Source organism: Anopheles nili, chromosome 3 (assembly GCF_943737925.1).
Source record: "Anopheles nili chromosome 3, idAnoNiliSN_F5_01, whole genome shotgun sequence".
In the NCBI taxonomy this organism is placed as follows: Eukaryota; Metazoa; Arthropoda; class Insecta; order Diptera; family Culicidae; genus Anopheles; species Anopheles nili.
In genome coordinates, this window is record NC_071292.1 from 9,040,053 (window position 1) to 9,063,083 (window position 23,031).

General features: G+C 48.5%; 1 protein-coding gene across 1 annotated transcript; it reads left to right on the forward strand.

Annotated features, from left to right (window-relative positions):
- The first annotated feature begins 251 nt into the window (after window positions 1-251).
- Window positions 252-17,369, forward strand: LOC128725965 (solute carrier organic anion transporter family member 4A1). The gene is made up of 7 exons (XM_053819737.1): window positions 252-564; window positions 9,867-10,201; window positions 10,605-10,809; window positions 12,615-12,717; window positions 15,636-16,012; window positions 16,265-17,048; window positions 17,108-17,369. The coding sequence occupies exons 1-7, from the start codon at window positions 252-254 to the stop codon at window positions 17,289-17,291; spliced, it is 2,301 nt and encodes a 766-aa protein (XP_053675712.1). The 3' UTR covers window positions 17,292-17,369.
- The last annotated feature ends 5,662 nt before the right edge of the window (window positions 17,370-23,031 follow it).

The following is a 23,031-nucleotide window of genomic DNA, read 5'->3' on the forward strand; positions in this document are numbered from 1 at the left end:
CCCACGTCTCGTCGTGTGTTCCACCTCCGTCACTGACCTTGACCGTGCGGTGGGTTTTAAATGGTCGATTAACAAACTGCCCCCACTTCTACACACACACACTCTCTCTGTTTCGCTCACACCCGTGCGACCTAGTGGACAGTCCTTTTTGGGGACGAGTACGTGCAGTGAGACGGTGTTTCGTCATCAGCAAGCCGCACGGTGCGTGGCCATCGTCAGTACGACAAATACGGTTCCAGTGTGATCAAAACATGTCCACCGGCAGTAGCTGGGACGAGGGCTCGAAAACGAACAATCCGGCCTCGTCACCGTCCGATACAGCCACGGTGCAGACAAGTTCGACCAAGTGCGGCGGAAGTTGCGACGATCCGGCCTCCTCGCCGGTGACGATGGAGGACGGTGTAGCGTGTCTGTCGATCAAGGCTGAAGATGAACTGGAACAGCAACAGCAGCAACAGCGATCGTACCATTGCGGATGGTTTGCGATTCGACCGAAATGGATGGCTCGCTTCATGACGCCCAAGTGGGCCCTCTTTTGGCTTTGCTGGGCCGGTGCAGTGCAGGGTGAGTATGAAGTGAGGGTGGTGGTGGTGTTGCGTTTCCTTTTTTCTCGATGGAAATGAAAGCCTTGTAATGTGTGCAGGGTTTGTGAAAAGATTGCAACAAACGTCTACGAGAGGAAATTCAGTTTTCTTAAATGGTTTTGTACATAAATGAAACGCAACAAAAGAGAACATGGAGAAAACTAGCAATCAACTCAGGAAATTTGTGAGACGTACATAAATTGATGGAAAAACATTCAGTGTCGTATTTAAGTGATGATGTAGCAATGTATAAAAGAACAGGAAAAAATTACCATAATTAAATATTAATCCCGTAAAGTGATGTTATTAAAAAATGAAACTAAGTTTTTGCGTTATAATTCATGAAAATGAATTTCGCACAGCATATAATTTCGCAAAAGCCGTGTAAGATTAAGAAATCTTCAGTGCTGTTCGCATTTGCACGATGAAATGAAACGAAAGCCGCCGCATTTCCATATCGATAACGTTCACAGAGCTCAAACCCGCAGCTCGTTGATAACACTGTGTACAGAACACGCGCTTCCAGTCCCACACGTGGGGCGTAAACCTCAAACAACTATCTCTATTTACTTTGGTTCCCCATTTCTTACCGGCGGTTCGATGGTGTTCTGATAATAAAAAAAAACCCAACCCCCACCAATGTGCACCTTTCGCCTGAGACCGATGACTCTATCGCAAGCGAACCGCCATTGTCGCGCGTTGGTTCTGCAACTGACAACATCAACAATGCACGCTCGAACGCTGAGTCCATTTCTCCGGCGAATTAAGCATCGAAATTGAATTTAATCCCGCAGCAAACCATTCCCGGCCACCCCGGAGAAAGGTGCTCTGGCATGCTTTACTCGTCCTGCGCGCAGAACGATTATCAGCACGCGAAGGGAAAGGACGAATTCTTACCCTGCAACAAGGAATAACGGTGCCGGTTGACAGATTCGTTCTCAAGGCATGCTTAGATGGGGTGGTTTTTTTCTCCCCTCCGCCATATCAACACTCGAACATTACGAGGTGATAATCATGGGCTGTTTATGCGTGTAAACAAACCATTTTCCACGCGACGGGGTGAAAATTAAATTGTGGACGGTTTTTGGGTGACTTTTGCGCGCCGCACCATCTGGGTTTTGTCGTAACGCTCTCGCAACCCCTCCTGGTTCGTCAGCTGTTTTGTGTTCCCTAAAACTCCCGCGCAGGGGTGAAAAGGTTAGTAGAGGTGGTGGTTCTGGATAAAGCGGTCGTAAATCGACGCATTTGATGGTGATTGCTTGTGCGCGGGTGCACGCGATACCCAGGAAGTAATTTCCTTGCCCCCGAGTCGGTAAGGGAAATCCTGAGGAGCTTGCTGCGGAAGCTGGGGGAGAAAATTCGATGGGAATTTTGTTGACAAAGGTGACCTAAAATTAGCCTGTCCTGAGCAGAAGTTGCCCGGGCTCATATGGGACGGCGAGAGGCAGATCTTATCCTTGCCATTTCATCTCCTGGTGGTTGCTGTTTTTTGTGGGAAAATCACCCCTTCCACGATCACGTCGATGTTGCTAACCGCAAACAATGTGGGCTACCGGAAACGATAGAAATGGCCCATTCCGGTACACATGTTTGCGGTAGTTGTTGCGCTAGTTTCAGTTTATCTAATCGAGATCGCCCAAATCGACCACTTCTTCGGTCAGACGTTTGGTTGTGGCATTTTGGGAGGTTTCCAATGATCCTTTCATCTCGTCCTTTCTCGATCGATGAACGGATTCCGTTAAGAAAACCCCAATCGGAAACGGGGTTTAAAACCCGAGCTCTCTACCAAGACTATTTTCACGCAACAAAAAAAAATCTCCAACCCCAATTTAGCCGGTTTATGTTCGCTTCATTGTCGCCCAATCGGAAGCGCGCTCTCGCGGACATTAGCCAGACGAACCGGTGGTTTAATAATTGTACAATTGGGACATTAACATAATCGCACTGCTCAAGCCGTCCCAGGGACCTGCTTTGTGGGGAATGATTTATAGCCCCGTGGCCACACTCCCCCAATGGCCACGGTGGCTCAACGTTCGCTCATGTTTAGAACCTCCGGCAACAAATTCGGCAGATTGAGCGGCTCGGTTGAAGAGTGCGTTTTGTATTGTGCACCTTTCGGTAGCGCTTCGGCAACGGCTAATTTGGTTAAAACCGCATAAATCTCAATTCCAAACACCCGTGGGCCCGGAAGCGAGCCACGCGTTCGATCGGGGTTGCGTTTTACGATCCGATTTTACGACCCCATATGCATCCAGCATCGCGCGTCATTAGATAATGGGTGGTTGGGTGCAGCTTTAAAGCCCACCCTTTGGTTCTGTGTGCATGTGCAACAAGTGCGCCGCTGGAGGGAAGCGGGTGTAATAAAAAAACCCTCCGACCGATCGTAATCATTTGATGAATGATGATCATAAATTGATGCGACATTTATGACGCATTAAAGGGTTCGAAATCACGTCCGCGGATTACTCCCGTAGCGGGGAAGCATCGATGGGTGTAAGAGAGCACCCAGAACCGGGCTGGAAAAGCGTCCTTTTTCCTCCCGATTCTTTGAACGGCCTACTACAACTGACGTGTCCGGCTAATGGACTATTTAGTGCTTTAATGACACTCGCGTAACCCGACCCGGTGGTTCCGTTGGGCTCATCAATTGACCCCGTTCGGGATGGCATCGAGGGCGCTTGAACTGGCTCTACATCGAGTCTATCTCCTGCCACCCCGTAAGCCTCATCCTCCCACGTGCGTCAAAAGTGCATCCGTTCGGAACCGCCATTAAAATGAGGCTCCACGCGCGCGTGGTTGTCGGCTTATTTATCACACGATTTGGACCAATAGGACCTCGGAACGGTGGGATGGGAAACGTAGTAGGGGTCGGTGGGTGGTGGTTCCGCCAGTGGAGAAGCCATTCTGGAGTCCATTTATCATTTCACGCTGGGCCAACTGCGTGCCGGCATTCGGCTTCTGCCTGAAGTGACAGTTGTCAGAACAAAAGCGTCAATGACCGGGTGGCCGATGCAGGGCAAAATGAATGCAAGAAGAAGCAGGAAAAAAAATTGTATGCTCAACAAATGCAACCCAGCAATGCACGCCACTTGCACACACACACACACCACGTCGCTCACGGGCCTGTAAACAAGCCTACTACGACGTGTCATCTGATTGTTATTGCATTTAAAATGACAAATTTAATGAATTGGGCTGTCATAAATAATGAGCAGGCGCCTGCGACTGCTGCTGTCACCGTCACAGGATTAGTGGCCGCTGCAGACGGACCGAGGGAAAAGTGCACTTAATTACCTTTCTTTTTCCCGGCCGGCCGAATGGGGCGTGCTGTGGAGGGTGTGCCATTAAATTATCAGCTGCACTTCGTTGCGTTATCGTGTCAATTGCGATTGAATAACGCGCAGTACAGAGAAGATGCTGGGGACTTTATCGTGTGTGGGTGTCCTTTCATCCGAAATAAAGGACTTAGCTCTAAGCTGCTGCATGAAATGCTTGGCGAGTGAATAATATTGTCACTGTTTGTTAACAAACTTCCTACCGCAGCTCACTCCTATCATGATGGAAAAGCGGTTGTAATCTTACGACCAAACGTGTGTCTCTGTTTGGCGACTTTTGTTTCGTCATTGCGGTTTTCTTCACTCACAATCGCTTGCTGTTTGATTTGATTTCCTTATTTTATTCGCCCGCAGCTCCCGCTTTCTCGTGGGGGGAGGTTTCAACCCCTAACGGTTTCCACTTGCAGTTGCGGGCGGCTTTCGGGCAAGGACTCTGCAGTTGTTTCGTTCCGTTTTTATTTTACGACTGTCATCACGCTTTCCCGAAGCGGGCATCCCCCTTTTGCGGGGCCAGTGAAAGTGGCCTCGTATCTGATTTATGCGATCGGGCGACACATCTCCGGGCCGTGATTTATCCTTCCCAGCGGCTGGGCTGTCAGCGGGCTGTGAAAACGGGAGCAAACGTTTGCGGCACAGATCCTGGCCAGATTGGCGCGAACTGCCTTCGTTCTGGTGCGTCATCCTGGGTGCATCCCCGGCCCTTTCGGTGGCTTTCTATTTATGGGCTTCAGTCGCCTGGCTGTGTTGTGTCGGCTGTGTGTTATTATGAACCCTTATCGCGATGGCCGTAAAGACGGTAGGGATGCATTCCCAGCCATCTCCGGAAGGGCACCAGGACCACGCCGGAGGAAAAGGAGTCGAAACGCGGTTCTTATTAGAACGGAGAGATCGCAACCGTCCGATAGGACGCGTGCCGTCCGTTACATGCGAACACTCGGAGGGTAAAGGGTCTCCACAGGGTGGACTAAAATCGAGGCGGGCACAAGTGCGGTTTATTTGCGGCGTAAAAATTAACCCCCTTTTTTGCAGGCACCAGCGCGCCATAAAAACAATGAGCCAGCGTGTCTCAAGATTCACCGCGAGCTGCCGTTTTATTCGCCTCCCGCCTCTAGATGGGGTTTTTCCCAGCCACACGACAGCTTCCTTGGAGGGATCGGAAAATCGATGTCCTCGACCAATCGGTGGAGAGTGTGGTGTGGAAAAATGCTTTCCAAACCCGCGGCACATCGGGAAGTCATCGTCACTGTCTTCGCGGACGCTCCACACGATGGAGCTGAGATTTGCGTCAAGTCACGTTTGTGTCATTTGTAAAGTGCCAAGGATCGATGCTACGATACACGCTTAAATTCAATCCGACCACCGCCCCGGGCAGGCAGGATATGCTACCGCAAGGATGTCACCAGACATTGTGGGGTTTTAATGCACTCATACCTGCCGCGCGCGTCGAGTGTGGCGTGACATTATGCTCGCTAATGCCGTGCTAAATCGTGGCCCGTAATGTATATAAGCTTCGTTTTATCGTTCCCGCGTCGGCATGCACGCAGAAAACGGCATTGGTGGCGTGGATTCGAGAGCGAACAAACCGAAAAAGCATCAACTTATGACTCTGCGTGATGCTGTTAAATCCAATGTGTTCGATACATTGATGAGCGCACTATGGGAGTGCGCTGAATGGTTCAAAAGCTGAGAGAGGTTAGGAACATAGGTACACAATCAAAGTAGCCAGGCATATAGCTTCCCGTTTTACTCCGTACTTTATTAAATCTGATTTTTCATGTGTTTTTCTTGCCCTACGCTCGTCAATTTCCATTTCCCACAAAGCACCGGTTTATTCCTCCCGCTGTGAGTGTTCCAACGCTTACTAGGATCCAAGCAAGGCACGAAAGGAAGAAAAACGATTCCCATCTCCACCAGAGGAATCGGAAGAAAGTGAACCAGCAGTGGGAGTAAAAAAACACGACCGTAATTGAGATTCAGGAGGTGTTTTTGTACGGAAAAATGACGATAAAGTGCGCGTATACATTTAAAAGATTGCATGAAATCCGTAAACTTATTGTGCAACGTGAGATTTCCGAGGCTTTTAGGTCGCTCTTCCTTGGACTGCGACTTTTTCCGGCTCGGATTGCACTAGCACGATCGTCCTGTGGGGTGGAAAATCAGCTTCCCACACTGGAAGGAAAGCGCAACCGTGTGTGAGCATGAACGCTCAGACAAATAGCGTATAAAATCGACCCCAATCCCTTCCCAAATTGAAGCATTCCATAAAGTGGTGACCGGGGGCTTTTCCCTATTTTACAGGAAAAAAATCCTCCATCATCTAATCGGGGGAAATTTCGTTGAGTCGTCGAACGGGCAAGTCGCCAATTCTGGGGGCCAATTCCCCGTTAGCCGAAAACTTCCTGTATTCCTACCACAGCAGTAATGCGTTCCAAAACGCAGTTTAATGGCATGTCGAAGGGATTACGAAAAGAGCGTGAAGTCGGTGGTGGAAAGCAGCGGGAAAAGAAGTAGCCCGCGGTAGTTGACACATTTTCCCAGCGTCCCGTGTCCCGACGTTGATCCTTTGACGGCACGATGAAAGGCACATCCTTTTCCCGGCCAGCGAGTAAGGCGGTAGGCAAGCATTTCCCCGGTCCAGGTACTCGCGCGGTTTCGATGCAACAGTTTGCCGACCGCCTTGGGTTGCGGCACGACAGGACAGGGAATGTTTGCCGTTCCGTCTCCCAGCAAAACGGGTCGCCATTCGAGGGTTTGGCTTGGGGCGATTTTTCACCACAGAAGCCGAACGGTGCTGCGGGTATGTTCAGTTGAGACGCGTGGGACGCGTGAGTCATTTGTGGGGATTTTTCCAGCGGTCGGTTAGTGAACCTCGGTGCCCTCGAGAGTCCTGGTTTGAGCTACCACTAAACTCCTGGAGCCAGAGTTTACCAGCGGTCGGTTTGGTTTTCGTGGGAACGATATTAATTCTCATCCACGCTTACGAGTCATCCGTAAGGAAGGCTCGAAAACGGAAACTAGCTTCGAGTAATTTAAATAACAGAAAAAGCTATTACGAGAGGCTTTGTGGATGGTGGCACACTTTTTTTTTCTTCCACCGTTACTATGGTTACTATGCCGGCAGATGAATGTGTAATTGAGATTTAGTAGGCCGGGTTTTTCTTACTCAAAAGCGCACATTAATTGGCAATGGTTTTCTTTTCTCCGTGTATAAATCGTATCCCGGGGGAATCGTCCTAGGATACGCTTTCTTCGTCACCTCCGGCGTAACGCGACATGCCAATATAACTTTTCCATTTAAAATGCCATCAAGCAAAGCAAACCACTTCGGGTGTGTGCTCAAATTTCAAAATATCCGTTGCTAAATCGGTAATCGGTCCACTCCTTCCATTCTTCTTCCTCCCTTTCTGCAGCCGACACACACACACCCTTGGCGACACGCGTTTGACACCATGAGGGGATGTTTTTTGATCTCGTGGGTGGGAAAATATATCTAAAGGGAGGTGGCGGTTGGCATAGCAACCCACGAAAGAAATATCTCCGTTCCGTTCGCTTTTCCTCACGATGCAGCTGAAGGATTGAATTATCGTAACCGACCGGTGATGCAAATGGCTTCCGATTGGGCCTCTTAGGGAGATATTTTCCTCAATTCTCACCGTCCACTTTTCTCCGTCCGCGGACGACAATATGCGACCGTGGGATCGGCGAGCAGGCGTGATTTTTATCGCATCCCTAATGTCCTTCCTCGTCGATGGCTCGCCGATTTTGGCATCCGATTACGCGGGAACTCATAACGCCCACCCCGTAACGGTGGTTGCGAATATGTTTGCATTGTTTGTTACATTTTGTTTCATTTTTGCTACGCTACACACGCACACCCCACGCACCACTTCACGGTGGGTTTGTTGACCTTTATTTCACCCGTGCCACGTGGCCGGTTGATGGATTTATTTTGTTTTATCGACTCGAGTGCCGGCGATTCCGATGGCTTGGTGTGGTGTGGTGAGATGGGTGGTGGGCTCCGGTTACCGACCGGTGGAAAATCACACAATTTAGCGAATAACAGGAAATTAAATTTTCGCTCAGCATAAATGGGCCTCCATCAGGGGGGGGCGGAGTGGCTGCCGGTAAACAACGGCAGGCGCCGTACGGTTGATTCGAAAACGCAATCCTGCTCAATCGCTCAAACACGGGAATGAAATATGAGGCCTATTTATTGCAAAACCCACCACCGGGTGCCACGTGCGGGTGAAAGGTGAACCCACGGCGGTAATGCAAAGTGCGATTTTAAGGATCTGTTTGGGACGCGAGTGCAACGGAGAAGCTCGTGCAGGATAATGACGCTTTTGTGCGTGTATCCTGCAGCGTAAACACTCACCCCGGAGAAGGAGAAGCTCCATTATTTGCTCGGATATGTAATCGGGGTCGGAGTTTGCATATAGATTGGAATATTTTTAAACTTGCACTACACTTTAAACGTTATCAGTTTATGTACATGTTAGCAAAAAAAATGAAAGGTTGCAAAAACAGGCGCAAGAAATACATAAACATCCCTGTTAGCGAAAGGAAAACTACTCCTTGCCGTTGCCGCTTTCTTGATAATCACCACGATAAGCGAACAATATTGTCCCCGACCAATCGACCATATCCTAGTAAGCGAGCCAGAATTTATTCTAATAACGCAGCCACCCTGTTTGCGAATGCTGCGTAAAATATGGACCGTGTCGCAGTAGGCGTAGACAAAAGGACAAAAACGCCAATTGGGGGCAAATTTCCCTCGGAAAAACGCCATAACGCGAGCTGGAGCAGAATAGTTGCAATGAAAGTGGGTACGTTTCGCCCGGGACGGCCAGTTATGCTCGGGTTCTGGTGTGGAAGTATTTGTTTGACCCAAAACGCACCCTACACTTTGCTCTATTCAGATGTCATATCGTCTCCTGCGTTGGGCAGTCGTAAGAAGCGAGTGCAGCTGATGGGTGTACTCGAGTGGTGATTTTTCCTGCGTGGCGGTTTCCTTTTACATGCCAATACGCCAGGGGACGCGCCCCGAAAGTAACTATGCATCGCGGTATGAATTATGTGCCATGAAGCGTTCCCGTTTCGGACGATTGCGGCTGATCGAAAGGGATGTATCACGCCGAGAACTTCCTTGCTGGAGTCGTAATTTACCCCTAAGCGCGGGTTAAATGAATTGATTGGCTAACATTTCGAGCGTATTATGTAGGCATTTACGAAAATATTTTGTTAACATCATGTAATCGAGATGTTATGAGTCTCATAACAAAATCGATCCCTTTTTTTGTTTGTCCTCGAGCAGGTTTGAAAATCCCAACCAGAATCGAAAGCATGTGCCACTGTCCAAATATATAATTTAAAAATGTTCGCACCTTCCATTAACTAGCCAAAATAAGGCGATCAACCGGGGCTGGAGTGGAGGGAAAGCAGTTCCATTTCGACCCATCCAATAAGTTTCCAATTTAATCTTTAACAACCTCACACAATGGCCAATCGAGGGTGCCTCGGGACAGAGCCCTGAAAAAGCAAGGACAAGATCCTTCGCAACCCAACGGGAGAGAAAGAGAAAGAAGTAAGAACGAAACACTTTCCCCTCAATGCAAACAATAGTTGTCACCTTGGGCACTGTCGGGAGTGGTGAATGGGAGTTTTCCACGAGAATAGGTGGAAATAGCTGGAAAACGCTGGCTTCCCTTTCAGCGATGCGGTGGATCGGTGGATGTTTTCAATCTTTACATTTTCGCACGCACGACAGGACACAAACAACCTGTGTCTAATGCACCACGCAACAATACACTTTCGCCCCTCTTCGGGTCGCCTTGATTCGTGATCCTGTCTCCCTGTTGCGTGCTCCGTCACGAGATGTCCTTTTTCGTAGTTCGGGATTTTTTTTCTCATTTTTTGTTCCGTTGCTTCTTCTTCTTCTTCTTTTCAGGCCTCGTCGTCAACGGTTTCATAAACGTTGTCATCACGACCATCGAGCGGCGATTCGGACTACGCTCAACCCAGACGGGCCTGGTGGCCAGTGGCTACGATATCGCGTCCTTTCTGTGCCTGGTGCCGGTATCGTACTTTGGTGGACGGCTCGGGGCCTCGAAACCACGCTGGATTGGGTGGGGTGTAGCGGTGATGGGCCTCGGGGCGTTCGTCTTCGCCCTGCCACATTTCCTCGTGGGTCCTTACCGGGCGACTACCTCGGACCAGAATGTGTGTGTTGTGGCTTCACTACTGGCCAACGGGACGAGCGGTTCGGTGGAAGCCCTCACGGAGGTAGGTAGCGTGTGTGTGTGTGTTATCTGTATAGCTTGAATTTGAAGCATAAAGCACGCACGTTTTAAAATATCCGTTACGCGATAGCCTCGAGAAGAAACTAAAAATCCAACTAGCAACGTTGGAGTATCAAACTATCCCTTCAAAAAGGGCTCCTCTTTTTTTTCTTCTTTTGCGTCCTGTAATTGATCAACTTTCCCTTTGTCATTGGCCCATGTAACTGGGCTCTGGTTAGGGGTCTTCAACAACCTGTCGGAGCTACCGGCCGGAAGGCACTCGGTAATTAAATAGAAACATCGCGGCAACATCGACATGCTTCCGTGCCGGGGTTTGGCTTTTGTTTCGGGTGACTTTTTCCGCCATCCTGTTCGATTTTTTGTTCAACAATCCTTCTCTTCCACAGCTCACGGGATGTGGCCACGATACGGTTTCGCCGACGGCAAACGGTGGCCATGTTCCGGCACCGGATAGCGAAAACCTGTCCTGGAATGTGTGGTTCTTCTTCACCGCCCAACTGCTGCTGGGAGCTGGAGCATCGCCTCTGTACACTCTCGGCGTCACGTACATCGACGAGAACGTCTCGAAGAAGATGTCTTCCGTGTATCTAGGTAAGCATTGGAGGGTTGACACAAAAGTACCGAGGGTGTTCAGAAACTCTCTAAATTAATGGCTTTCACAGTGGGCTGCCTTTTGGCACAGTTCGGGAAGGTCACAGATGCAACGCAATAAATGTAACCACCAATATGGGCCCAGACAGTGCTAATGCTACGCCATATTTCGCATGCCAGTTTAAAATATGCCACACCATGCGCCCTGGCTACCGGAGCGCTACACGCGATGGCCTACTTTGGTCGTCGGGTGGCGCTGTAAGTTATTCGCAAATGAACACCATAAATTACTCAGTCGTATAATCTTTGCGACACACTTCTTCTTTTACACCCTGGCCTACCCTCTGAAAGGGGGTGCCAACTGGGGAAAAGGGAGGGGATCAAAATATTTTGCAATCACTTCTGTCAAAATAAATCATCTGATTGTGAAATTAAACGTCGATCCTGTCCGGGATAGAGGGTGGCACTCCGGAGGGGGTACACGTTGTCTAGGGGGTTTTGGGAAAAGGAAGCTCTACTTCCGGTTCTGGTGAGGATGAACTCCTCCAGGATGTTTGGGTGTGTATGTCTGTGAGTGCGATTGTGACCAGAAAAAGGGCCAGAACCCTCCACCCTGGAACCAGAATCCCCAGAAGGGACAAGCTGTTGGGCGTGTATGTGGGAGTGCAATCTAGTAGGCAGTAAAAATGCGTATATCTTCATCATAATTTTATTAGCTTCCGTTTTATGAACCTTTGCGGGATAATGCGCCGAAAGCGGTTACATCATTGCTGGCTAAGGAGGGTGAAAATGAGGGAAATGGATGGAATAAAGAGAAGTTTCTAGATCGGAAATGACTTCGATTGCACACCTAACTACAAAAAAAGGGAAAGGATCTCGCTCCCCTTTCGGATAAGATGTATAGCTTACACAAATCTGTGGGGTTTTTACATAAAATGCAGTTGTTCAAATCGAAAAAAATCTTCAAAAGGTCCGTTGCATATGCGAAAGCAATTTATTTATCAGAATCGCTCACGAGAAGTCGCGTTAACCCAGCGAATGGTCGCTTTACCGAGTGGCTCTGTGTAGCACAGCTGTATTTGCTTCTTCGGGTGGAAAATTCACTTCCATTTTTCCATTCCCAGCGCCACTTAGCAGGCCCTTAGCAGCCTCACGGACCACAGCCGCATCAATCAGAGGCGTGCCCGATGTGCGTGCGAGGGATAATATTTCAATTGGATGCATTGATACGATTTCGAACGCTGGAAAAAAGGTCCCCGGGACTCGGAGTGATTGTGATTTTTATGCACCACTCTCACCCGTGACGGAACAGCGTGGAAATTTGGTGCCGGGCGGTTCGATTGATTAGATTTGTCTTGTGTAGAGGTTCATCTGGCGGCTCGCTCGGGACCAGTGAGGCGTAAATCTATTTAGTGGCTGAGAGAATAAAAGCGAAAACAGCTGAAATTTGTGTCCGCTCGGGCAGTGGAGTTGATTGATTTTTGATTGAAGTTTGGAAGCCTTCTCGTCTCCATTCCATCGGCTCAATAAACAGGGAAAACAATTGCCAGGGATGCATCCAGTATGTGGGGAGGAAGTTCAAAAATCGATTCTTTCTGGTGACTTTTCCGAAGCCCACTAAAGTGAGATTATTATCAGGAGTTATGCTTTAACCGTTTAAATTTTAAATTCCGTGAGAAAGAGAGAGCTGAAAGAAAGAGAGTCAGGTGCAGGACATCGGTTCGTCGTTTGGACTTTCACCACTCAATCAAACAGCCTCATGAATAATCTCAATCCGCCTTCTAACGCTGAATTTCCACCGACAGGTATTTACTACACAATGGCGGTTGTTGGACCAGCTGCCGGCTACGTCATCGGTGGACAGTTGCTGCTCTTCTACACCGACATGTTCGTCGTCGATGCTACCACGTAAGTTTTCCGAGCTGCAAGCCATAAACGCCACATATTCCGTCCATCGAACGCTCGAAGACCGATCTGCTTTTAATCTGCTTGCTATGTGTTGCCATCCATCATAAGGCGCCGGGATGGGCTTGTCGTCGTCATCGTCGTCGTCGTCCTTTTGCCAACCCTCACGGGGATCTACCATATCTCGCTCTTTTCCCCACGTACACTCATAATATCATAACACTTTCACCTGCCCTGCCGAGGCGTGTGTGCATCTAATATTAATAAATTCAAATTGTGTGGAAATTTCGGTCGAGATCGTAACAGTTTATCGTCTTCTTGCTTCGTCGAACCGGCCCCTTGTGGCTTCGTCGGCTGGGAATAAACCCACCATCGGTGCAGGCACGCAGCCGTTAGACGAAGGATGTTCGATGGCTTGGGCACCGGGGACAAGTTTATCGCAGCTCATAACACCTTGGATAAGGTAACATCTTGCACCCAGTCGGTTTCATATCGAACATTCGCATGCAAGCAGGCCAGGATGTTGTGCTAAAAATGTGTAAACCATGGCCTACGTGTCTCCATGGCAACGCGTGAGCTGTCTTTCTCTTTGGTGGAGGGATGAAAATGCACAACCTTGGCCGCCTGACGAATCACGTCGACGTACGAGACGATATTTCGCCGGTGGCGCATCATTGGACTCATTACGGGAGCCGCACGGGGCAGGAAATGGTTCATTTCCTTCCGAAATCACAAAAGGCTGGCGTCATCCTTGCCTTGGTGAAGACGTCGTACGTGCACAGGCACGGTTCCTGGTTGCCTTATGACCTCTTATTCGTTGTGCAGTCGAATTTTGCATTTTTTTTTCGTAAGGATTTTTAGAGATAATTAGATCTGGAGCATATTTCAACCATATTTTCCGTTATCCAAGGCAAACAAAATTCATATTTATTGTGTCGTAAAATCATTTTTTTCTGAGCGTTATGAAAAGAAATTCACCCGGGTTAACCTCCTGACAGTTGCGGAAAATATCCTTTTTCGTTCTCTTTTTTTTGTGTGCTTCTTTCCCCGTCCACAAACGTCACCATGTTCTTGTTGGCTTTCATGCACATCCGCCAAAGGGCGAACAAGGACATACAACATCCTGTTGCTTTTCGTCCACACCGTGCCGAACGGGTGTCTTCACTTGACGGTGCCGAAAACTGGCCCTTTAAAGACGCACGAGGTGAGAGGTCGGCGGCATCATCGATCACGGTATATGCTCGCGTATCCTCACCACGGCCCTCCGGTGGTTCATTTTCCTGCCAGTGCATTGTCGTTTACGGGGAAAATTGTGTTACGGTCGGTGTTGTTGTTGCCGAGAAAGTATATCAACCTTCCGGCCGGCGGGCAGCGAAACTACGCCAGCGCAGGAAATCGCGTTCACCTTCGGACGCATTTCCATAATAAGCAATTCGTTATGCTGCGGGGAGTTGATACGTTTTTTTTTGGAGTTTTTGAATCGAAAGGATGCACTGTTAGAGAAAGAAACCAAGGTGATAAAGTTCTGCCATGCCGTTTTTCTTTGGTTCAAGATGGTTTCATGTGGGGGGTTGAATTCAACATCCCTGCATGAATATCCTTTTCATTTGCTGCTTGTTATTTGCTTTTCTACGATGATTTTTTTCCGCAACGATGTTTTTTTTTCAATTTTCACAACCATAACCGAATTGCATGCGAACTCAATTGTTAAATAAATTTTAATTGCCAACCTCGTTTAGAAGATGGATAGCCCGCACCGATCGAGCCGATGATTGATGATCACTCGTGCGCTTAATTAAAGGCACTGGTGCCCGATACACCTGGCACCTCGCAAGGACCTGTACCACCCGGTGAAATATTGTTGACGATTCTCCGCATTTTGGAGTCGCTTGTTCGTTTGACCACCGGCCAACAATAGATCGATAATCGACAACGCATCCTGGCACGCGGGTGCAACAACGTCCTGCCCAGGGACGACCCGCAAACCCGAAATCCCATTTGTAATCCATGGGAAAAGTTGATTTTAATGAATGGAAACGTCGCCGCTACCCGGCGGTAGGGTTTGTTTTTCGCGCGTGACTGCTCCCATGTCCTGGATCGTACCACATCGAAGGACGACCGTCGTGGGGCATTGTGTGTTTGCGGATTCCGTGTGGGGATTTCGGGATGATAACCTTTGCATACGAGCTGGCTTTTTTTCACTCTCTCCCATGCCGTTTTCCCGATGGTTTCTCGCGAGTGTGTGCATTTATCATTTTTTAATTGTCTTTTCTCCTGCGAGTTTCCACGCGGGATAGGGAAAAGACCGGCCCGGGTCGGTCGGCCGGTTGGCTCGGATGCAGCTCGAGTGCGCGCTAAAACTAAGCTTATAAACGAACACCGAGCCCGACGGTCCGGAACGGTGGAGCCAACACGATGTCAATATTGCCATTTAAATCGCACACCATTGTCCTGGCGCCCTTGTTGTGTGCCCGCGTCCATGGAGCGCGTCCGGGCAGAACAATTGCAATGGTAACTACGATTGTAACCATCGTTACAGTCGACCGAAAAAAAAAGCCCCGAGTGAGAGCTGCCCACGATATATGCGTGGCGTGGGAATAGCGCGTTTGCCACCGAGGGTTTCCGCCATTAAAATCGCTTTTTATTTAGCCTCTCTCCGTTACTATGGTTGGTGGGTGAGTTGCATGCAAAAAGAGGCGCCCGGAAAATGAACTACCGGAAAAACGCGCTCACCTACGGGGTTTCTTCAATCTTTTTCCCCAGCGCAGGAATCACGTGTACGCTTTATTATTCTATTTATTAACCTGCCGTGTCGTTTCCTTGCGGGTTGCTTTGATGGTTTTCCCTGTTAATTTTTGTTCCGCTTCTTATTTTCCCGCCTTTGACGGCCATCGTTTTTCCCGACCACCGATGCAACGCAGGCTAGGTCTAACGCCGCACAGCAAGGTGTGGGTTGGAGCCTGGTGGATTGGGTTTGTGTTCATGGCCGCCTTCTGCCTGCTGCTGGCCATTCCCATCCTGGCGTATCCTTCCGCCCTGCCCGGGTCGGAAAAGCTCCAGAAGGTGTCCGAAGCACACCGAGGTGACGATGGTGATGGCGAACGACGTCAGGAGACGTTCACCAAGATCAAGCAAATTCCGAGAGCGCTCTTAGCTCTGTTACGCAACCCGACTTTCTTCTTCCTGAACCTGGCTGGCGCCTCCGAGGGGCTAGTCATTTCTGGCTTCGCCGTCTTCCTACCGAAGTTGATCGAGAACCAGTTCAGCGTGACTGCGGTCTGGTCGGCACTGCTCATGGGTAAGTAGTTGGCTTGAATCGAGTTTGCATGGCTTCTTTTGTGTTGAGTGAAGGAATGAAGTACCAGATATTGGAAATTGCTAGACGAAGGAACATGGCAACCATTTAATTATATTATTCTGTGAAAAAGTTAGACAAATAAGCATTGTGTTAATTTCAAACATATACACATATAAACATATAACATGTTTGACTAACTTTTAGAAATATGGTCTAAGAGTATTATAATCAACCTTCTATTCTATTCACCAGGAATTATCACAGTTCCAGCCGGTGGGGGTGGAACGTTTCTTGGCGGTTACCTCGTGAAAAAGCTGCATCTCTCCTGTTCGGGAATTATCAAGTTCTGCCTATTTGCGACCATCTTCGCCGCTCTGTTCACCGTGTGTTTCTTCCTATCCTGCCCAAACCTGACATTCGCGGGTGTGACGGCGCCCTATTTCCCGCACGAGAACCTCGACGGTCCTTATGCCCACTCAACGGAACCTCGTGATCTCTACTACCTACCTAAACACCTTGAGAACGCTTGCAATGACCGATGCGCGTGTAGCCGGCGAAATTACGAGCCAATATGTGGTGCAGATGGAGTGATGTACTACTCGCCATGTCACGCTGGTTGTGGCGAAGAGATCAACCTGGAGAACGCCAAGGTGTACCGGGATTGCACCTGCATAAATGCAACGTTCCACGGGGATGCAAGTCCGCAGATGTACGGAGGTGGTAGCTATGATGCGGTCAACACCATGTGCCAGTCACAGTGTGGTCACTTATGGATGTTTGTGGCACTCTGCTTCCTTGTGATGTTCTTCACCTTCCTCGCCACGATGCCGGCCCTATCGGCGACACTACGGTGCGTTCATGATGACCAACGCTCGTTCGCCCTTGGCATCCAGTGGATCAAGGTCCGCGTGTTGGGAACCATCCCGGCGCCGATGATCTTCGGCCGGTTAATCGACGAAACGTGCATCCTATGGCAGGAGTCGAGCTGTGACGATCACGGGGCCTGTTTGGTTTACGATAACGCCTTCATGAGCAAGTAAGCTGATCGGTTCGTGGGTCTGTTATCGATTGAACTCACGCTATTTGCTTTTTCAGGTACATGCTGTTGCTGGCGCTGATCGGGAAGGCCTGTTCGATCCTGTTCTTTTTCGGAGCCTGGTTTTATTACATCCCACCCAAAGCGGTCACCAACGGCGATACGCATCAGCGGGACTCCGGTGAGTCGAAACCTACCGTGAATGGGCATATCGCCGTAACTGGAACGGTAGAGAAATATTGAGAATCTCGTCAAAACGCTCCAGAATTCATGAAGCTCAGACACAGCCAGTGTCTCGCTCAAGTCATACGTAGTCTTAAGTGTCAGGTCGTAGTATGCCGTGCAAAAGTCACAGCTCGCGCATTCCTCAGTCCGTTAATGTGTCAAACGTCGATTTACAGATTTTTCGAACCATTATACCATACATTAAGATGGCAGCATAGTTACGTAGCGTCTACCGTGTCGAGATCCAGTATTTAGTCAAAGTAGTAGCACGGAGACCTCAGTTCCGTTGATAGAGTTAATGTTATTCCCAGGACGTAATTAGCTTTCGGTTTTGCGCAGTAAGAGTAGGATTATTTATCTATGGCTAAACGATTCTCAGGATTGACTGGAGCATGTCTATTTTTGTATCTAAGCGTGTCCTTTTCTTTGTTTAATGGTGTCCGTTGGACTCTTCCTCCGAACTGAAGTAATAATGAAACTTTTCATAAGAACGTAGCATTGTATGTACTACCAACCATAAATGTAGGCTCTCTAGCGTGTAAGTTGCATTGGAATAAAATGAAACCCTGAATCAATATGCGATGACCTACGGCGAGTACTGGCGTTGGATAAAGTGCAAGGACGATGCATAGTTATAGTATTTAAACGTTATTATTTACATTCATGTCTGTCAACTCTGACCATTTAAAATAGTAATTAAATTTTATTGATGTTAAGATCATTTGCAGCTTTAATGGTTTTGTTTAACATAGAAGCACGTTGTTTGGTATTCCTTTTCAAATGACTCAGCGTATTCAGTGAAACGAACTATAACGTGTTTCGAGTCATTGGATGAAAACGCTCATGAAAAATGCAGTTGCAATATGCATAAAGATCCGATTGATTTGCTTTATTGGCTGTAACAAATATTACACAAAACAAAAAAGATATCCATAAGCTTAAACGCGTTATTTTAAATATCTTTTTTGAAGGTCCTTAAGGTACATGTTCATATTGTTAACCTTTATGTCTTGCTCGCCTGTTGGAGTAAAATGGAAATTTTTTTTTAAAACTTCAGTAAAACTATGCTAAAATGTATAGACCTTAGGTTTATCCAAACAATCTTATAAAATATAAAATTAAAATTGACAAAACAAATTTTCCTCCCCTGGTGTGAATCTGTCAAACAGAGAAACATTGCCCTGCCTTCTGGTTTAGGTATTATACATCATATGGCTGTCAGACTAGGTAAAAGCATAAAAAATAAAATGAAAAAAGTGCTGCACATAAAAGCAAACACATAAATTTGTATGTAAATAGCAGTCGACGTAAACTGCAGCGTGTGTTTTATCTAAAATAATATTTTCAGTTGCTAAAGCAAGCAGGATTATTTGATTAATATTTGTGTACATAAAATATATTAGAAAATCATTGCGTTTTAGCTGGTATGTGAATTAGAAAGGAAAGTTCCTTAAAACTGGTTCATCGCTCAGATGACGAAGAAAGTTCTTGTGTCTGGACTAACTAGTGAAACTCTCAAAAGGTGCATTAGACATGCTTAAGATCTATATTGTGTATGCAAACAAATTTCAAAGAGAATGATAATCAAATCTCGAAAAGGATTTAAAATCGACGTGTTCTGATCGTTATGTATTGTACCGTAAACGGAAATATTCTCATCAAAAGCATTCCAACACAACACGTAAAACTCCATTACGCTGCAGTACTACTAAGGCGGAGTAGCGCACATTACAGCGTAGAAGTGTACGCGAATCAAAACGGAAATGGGATGAAATTGTAAACAGGAAGTTTTCGATGCATGCAGCATACGTGCAGCTGAAATAGCGTGTTGGTTGACATTCTGCTGGGCAAAGGGATGCCAGAAGGGTTGTTGGGGATCTGCCACGGGAGCGCGTAGTGCGTAGAGGAAACAAAAAGTTGCTCCACTCTTCGCGAGGCTGCTGCACAAAAGAGCACACAGATGATGGGGGGTTTTATGTAATTTCTATGCTCTCTCCCCTAGTGGTGGCGGCCACCCTTACAGTGAGTACATTTGCACCGATTTCGTGACGGAGAGCATGAGAGAAGCCCGCTCGAGAGCGAGAAGGCGCGCAAATTGCCACGTGTGTGACAGAGAAACAGGGAGAGCGAGAGAGAGAGTGAGAGAAAGGGAAAACGAGAGCGCACGGGGTGACGGAAACTGAGCCTCACTGTACAGTCGAATGCACTGGCGCTATCGCGTTTCATTTCTTCCGAAGCAAGCGGCCAACCAACTCGGCCACCGAGCCAACCAGCAGTCCCACGGGTGACAGGTCACAAAACAACGGTTCCCTTTTTTCGTGCGCATCCTACTAGGATCAACCCCTAAGTGTTTCGAGTGTGTGTGTGGCCGTGATTCGCAAGCATAAACACGCAGGATGTCATGATCCGTTTTAAGTGCCAGTAGCCCGTGTTACGGTGTCTCGAAGTCGAAGGAAAAGGGAACCACTTTGCACGGATCGGAGGAAAAAAACCGTAACGGAAGTGAAAGAAAAACGGGGCCAACGTCTCTGCGTGCGTGTGTGTGTTTGTGTTTGAAGGGGGGGGGGGGGTGTTATCCCCCTATTGTGTACTGACCAACAACCCCCTTGCCATCGAGAGAAGTGTTACGGTTTGATGCTGTGGAAAAGACACGGTGCGATTGTGTTTTTCCTTTGTTGCGCCGCGGGCACGTCTTCGCGACACACACAGAGAGAATGGGGTTTTCTTGCGCGGCCATACCTCGTCCGTCCGCCATGGTCCGTCGGCGCCCACCCACCCCACCCCATGGGTCGTGCCACGTCTCTTTTCGCTCTTGCACATAAAAACCACAACACTCCTGTCGAAGGGTGCGAGCGAGATGGAGCAACCGCGCGCGTGTACCTTTGAGAGACGGTGGGTTTGTTGGTGTGTCCACCATTGTGTTGCAAGGAGTCCGTCCATGCGACTTAGAACGCCCGTATGCTCTCCCCTTCCAGGGGTGGTTTTCCATCAACCCCCTCACGCCCACCGGCCTCTCGAAACACCACCGTTCGATCGATGTTTTCCCCGTGATCAGGTGTTTTTCCGTTCGTTACCCGTTCGTGCCGTGCATCGTTCTCGGTGGTGTGTGTGTGTGTGTCAGAGAGAGGGCTTTTCATACCACCCCCTTGGAAAACCCGTTCCGAGTCGAATGCAGCGCCGAGGGGAGCATGCTCCCTGGTTACAAAAAGCCACCTTTTTCCACCCAGTACTGTGCCCGTTTTGGCATTCGCACCGACGGGTTGCCAATGGGTGATCGATTTTCTTTGAAACTGTCACCCGAAAGGGGGCCTACCTTACCGTGAGGGGAGGCCAGGGTCATGTTTCATAACCACCGCATCGCTACCGCAAACACAGCTGATTGCTGAGCGGGTGGGTGGGAAAAGTGTGGGTGGGAATGCAACTAGGAGGGTCATTTTTCGTTATTTTTTGGGTTGTTTTTTCCAAACACCCATCGGGTGTTTGTGACGAAAATGTTATGACGAAACGGAACGATGCTGCACGCTAGAACAAAGATAGTTACACACACCATCGCACACACACACACGCCCATGGACGTCCCGTTTCGTTTTCAAATTAGCACATTCTATGCTGCTACCCTCTAATGCTTGTGGCAAATGGCACTCGGATTTTTGCACTCGTGGCAGTGAGGATAGCTCATTCAGGTTATTTTGGGGGGTTGTCATTTTGGTGGCATGGGCGATTTAGCGGCCTCTCATTAGACGTGGTGACGTGTGCAGCTGACGCTAAGCTGGCTGAGCTGAAGCTGGCTTCAAGAAGAAGGCTGGCTTGTTCCTCTAAATTATGCCGTCGTAGTCTGCTGGCTAGAAAGTGCGTTCGTTCGTGCGTTTCGCTCCGTTCAAGTGCGCCCGGGCGGGTTCTGTATTTATAATCGTTGGTCGAGAATTGTTTTCCCCACTCCCGTGAAGTTACCGCGCCATAGTGTGTCTAGAATATGTTTCTAATCTTATCTTTCAAACCCGCAGAGAAACATATAGTGCACGCGGGAAGAATCGCTCGATTGAGTGAAAAGAAAAGCCAGTGCAATAGTGGTGCAAAAGTGTGCTAAAGGTGCTGGCAGCCGAAGAAACAAGTGCTGTGTGAAGGGTTTTTCGTTTAGGGGGTGAATAACGGGGTTCCGATTTTCGACACCAATTGTCATTAAAGGTTTCAACGGAAAGTGAGATTTCCACAGGTAAGTTTTCTTCGGCTAATGAAGCGAGAGTGGGATGGGAAGAACATGAACGCAGGGTGGGTTGTAACATGATGCAATTTATGCGCCTCAATCGGAGTCGTCTCTAATGACACCTCGTGGCTAATTAATATTTTCTTCGAAAAATCAAAAGAGAGAAATAACTCCACCACCAACCACTCTGCCATTCGTCGTGATCGGCGGATCAAAGGCGCCGTCCTTCGGCGCGCCAACCGAAGATGGCGATCGAAGGAGGCTGGTTTTAGACGCCGGAAAGTTGTCATTGACATGTCCGCCTGGTTGGTCCAGACCCGTCTCGGCTTTCACGGTCATCAGCAAGAGGCGCGATTGGTGCGGGCTTCCAGCGGCTGTTTGCCGTAACTTCGCACACAAAAAACGAAATCGAAACATCCGTCAGAAATTCCACGCAAAGAGCAAAGTATAGCTCGAGAGAGAAACGAGCGCGTGAAAAAGAAAAAAAGCATCCTTTTTTTTTGGTTGAGCTAAGTTCAAATTTCTGTAGAAGACAGCTCGAATGATTAAAAATCTTGTGCAAGTGTCAAGGTTGACTAATACAGAAGCAACCTTTTGCGATCGAGTAACCAATGCCTAGTCGTGTCCTGTAGAGTTGCCTTCGCCTTATCTAGTAGGCCAGAATAGCATTACAGAACCGCTTCAGACGCCTCTGCAAACAAATAAAGACGCGTATTGGTAGACACTTCTCCTACTGGACGCCATAGATCCTAATGAACTTTCAGCTCTCAATCCATTGCCGGATACTCGAGTGCCACCTCAAATGGCTCAAATAAGCTCCCCGAGAGCTACCCTATCCCAGCGATTGGACCATTATGCAGGCTACGAACCAGGCTGTTGGTTACGAAAAACACACCTCACCATTTAACGATCGTCGAGGCTGCTAATGCGTTCCAAAAGCTCGTGGGAGCGTGATCACCGGGTTGTTATACTACTTTTTTTTCCTCCCCGCTTAAACGCGACACACAATAGCCATAGTGGATTGTTTCTGTCACCCGCGGTGCGTACCCATTGGCGAGTTGTATGCGTAGCACCACGACAGTGAAAAGGTGTACGTTGCCAGCGAATGGTTCGTGCGTAACGCACACTGGAGCCCTCCTGCTGGGGTGGGACTGCTCGGATTTGTGATCTCCAGTTCCTCGCACAACGCGGTTATCGGATCTATGTCGGGGCATTTCCTCCATATGCGCTTCCGTAACCGATTGCGCTCGAGATAGTCCGTCGTTGTTTGGGTGTAACGTTGGTCTCTTTTTTTCTGGTTCCTTCATTATCTGCGCGCTGCACCTCACGCAACCTTTTACGCACCAACCTCCAGCCAACGTGAACGCAACAGCCCTAAGCATCGAAGGCGAGAAGTCGGATGGACCAACAACTGCGTCGTATAAAGACGCACGATAATCACAGCTCGTGTTCGTGAACGTTTTCTTTCTCTATCACCCGCTCGAGCTTTACGTAATGGGCTTTTACCACTCGCGGTTGATTGTTCTCCTTTTTGTTCGGTGCTTTTTTGTTTTG

What these genes read in the sequence shown, in the direction of transcription:
- LOC128725965 (XM_053819737.1), top strand. Translation starts at nt 252, where the DNA reads ATGTCCACCGGCAGTAGCTGGGACGAGGGCTCGAAAACGAACAATCCG. An exon ending in CTGGGCCGGTGCAGTGCAGG is followed by an intron (nt 565 to 9,866) that starts GTGAGTATGAAG and finishes TCTTCTTTTCAG; the next exon opens with GCCTCGTCGTCAACGGTTTC. An exon ending in CGGTGGAAGCCCTCACGGAG is followed by an intron (nt 10,202 to 10,604) that starts GTAGGTAGCGTG and finishes TCTCTTCCACAG; the next exon opens with CTCACGGGATGTGGCCACGA.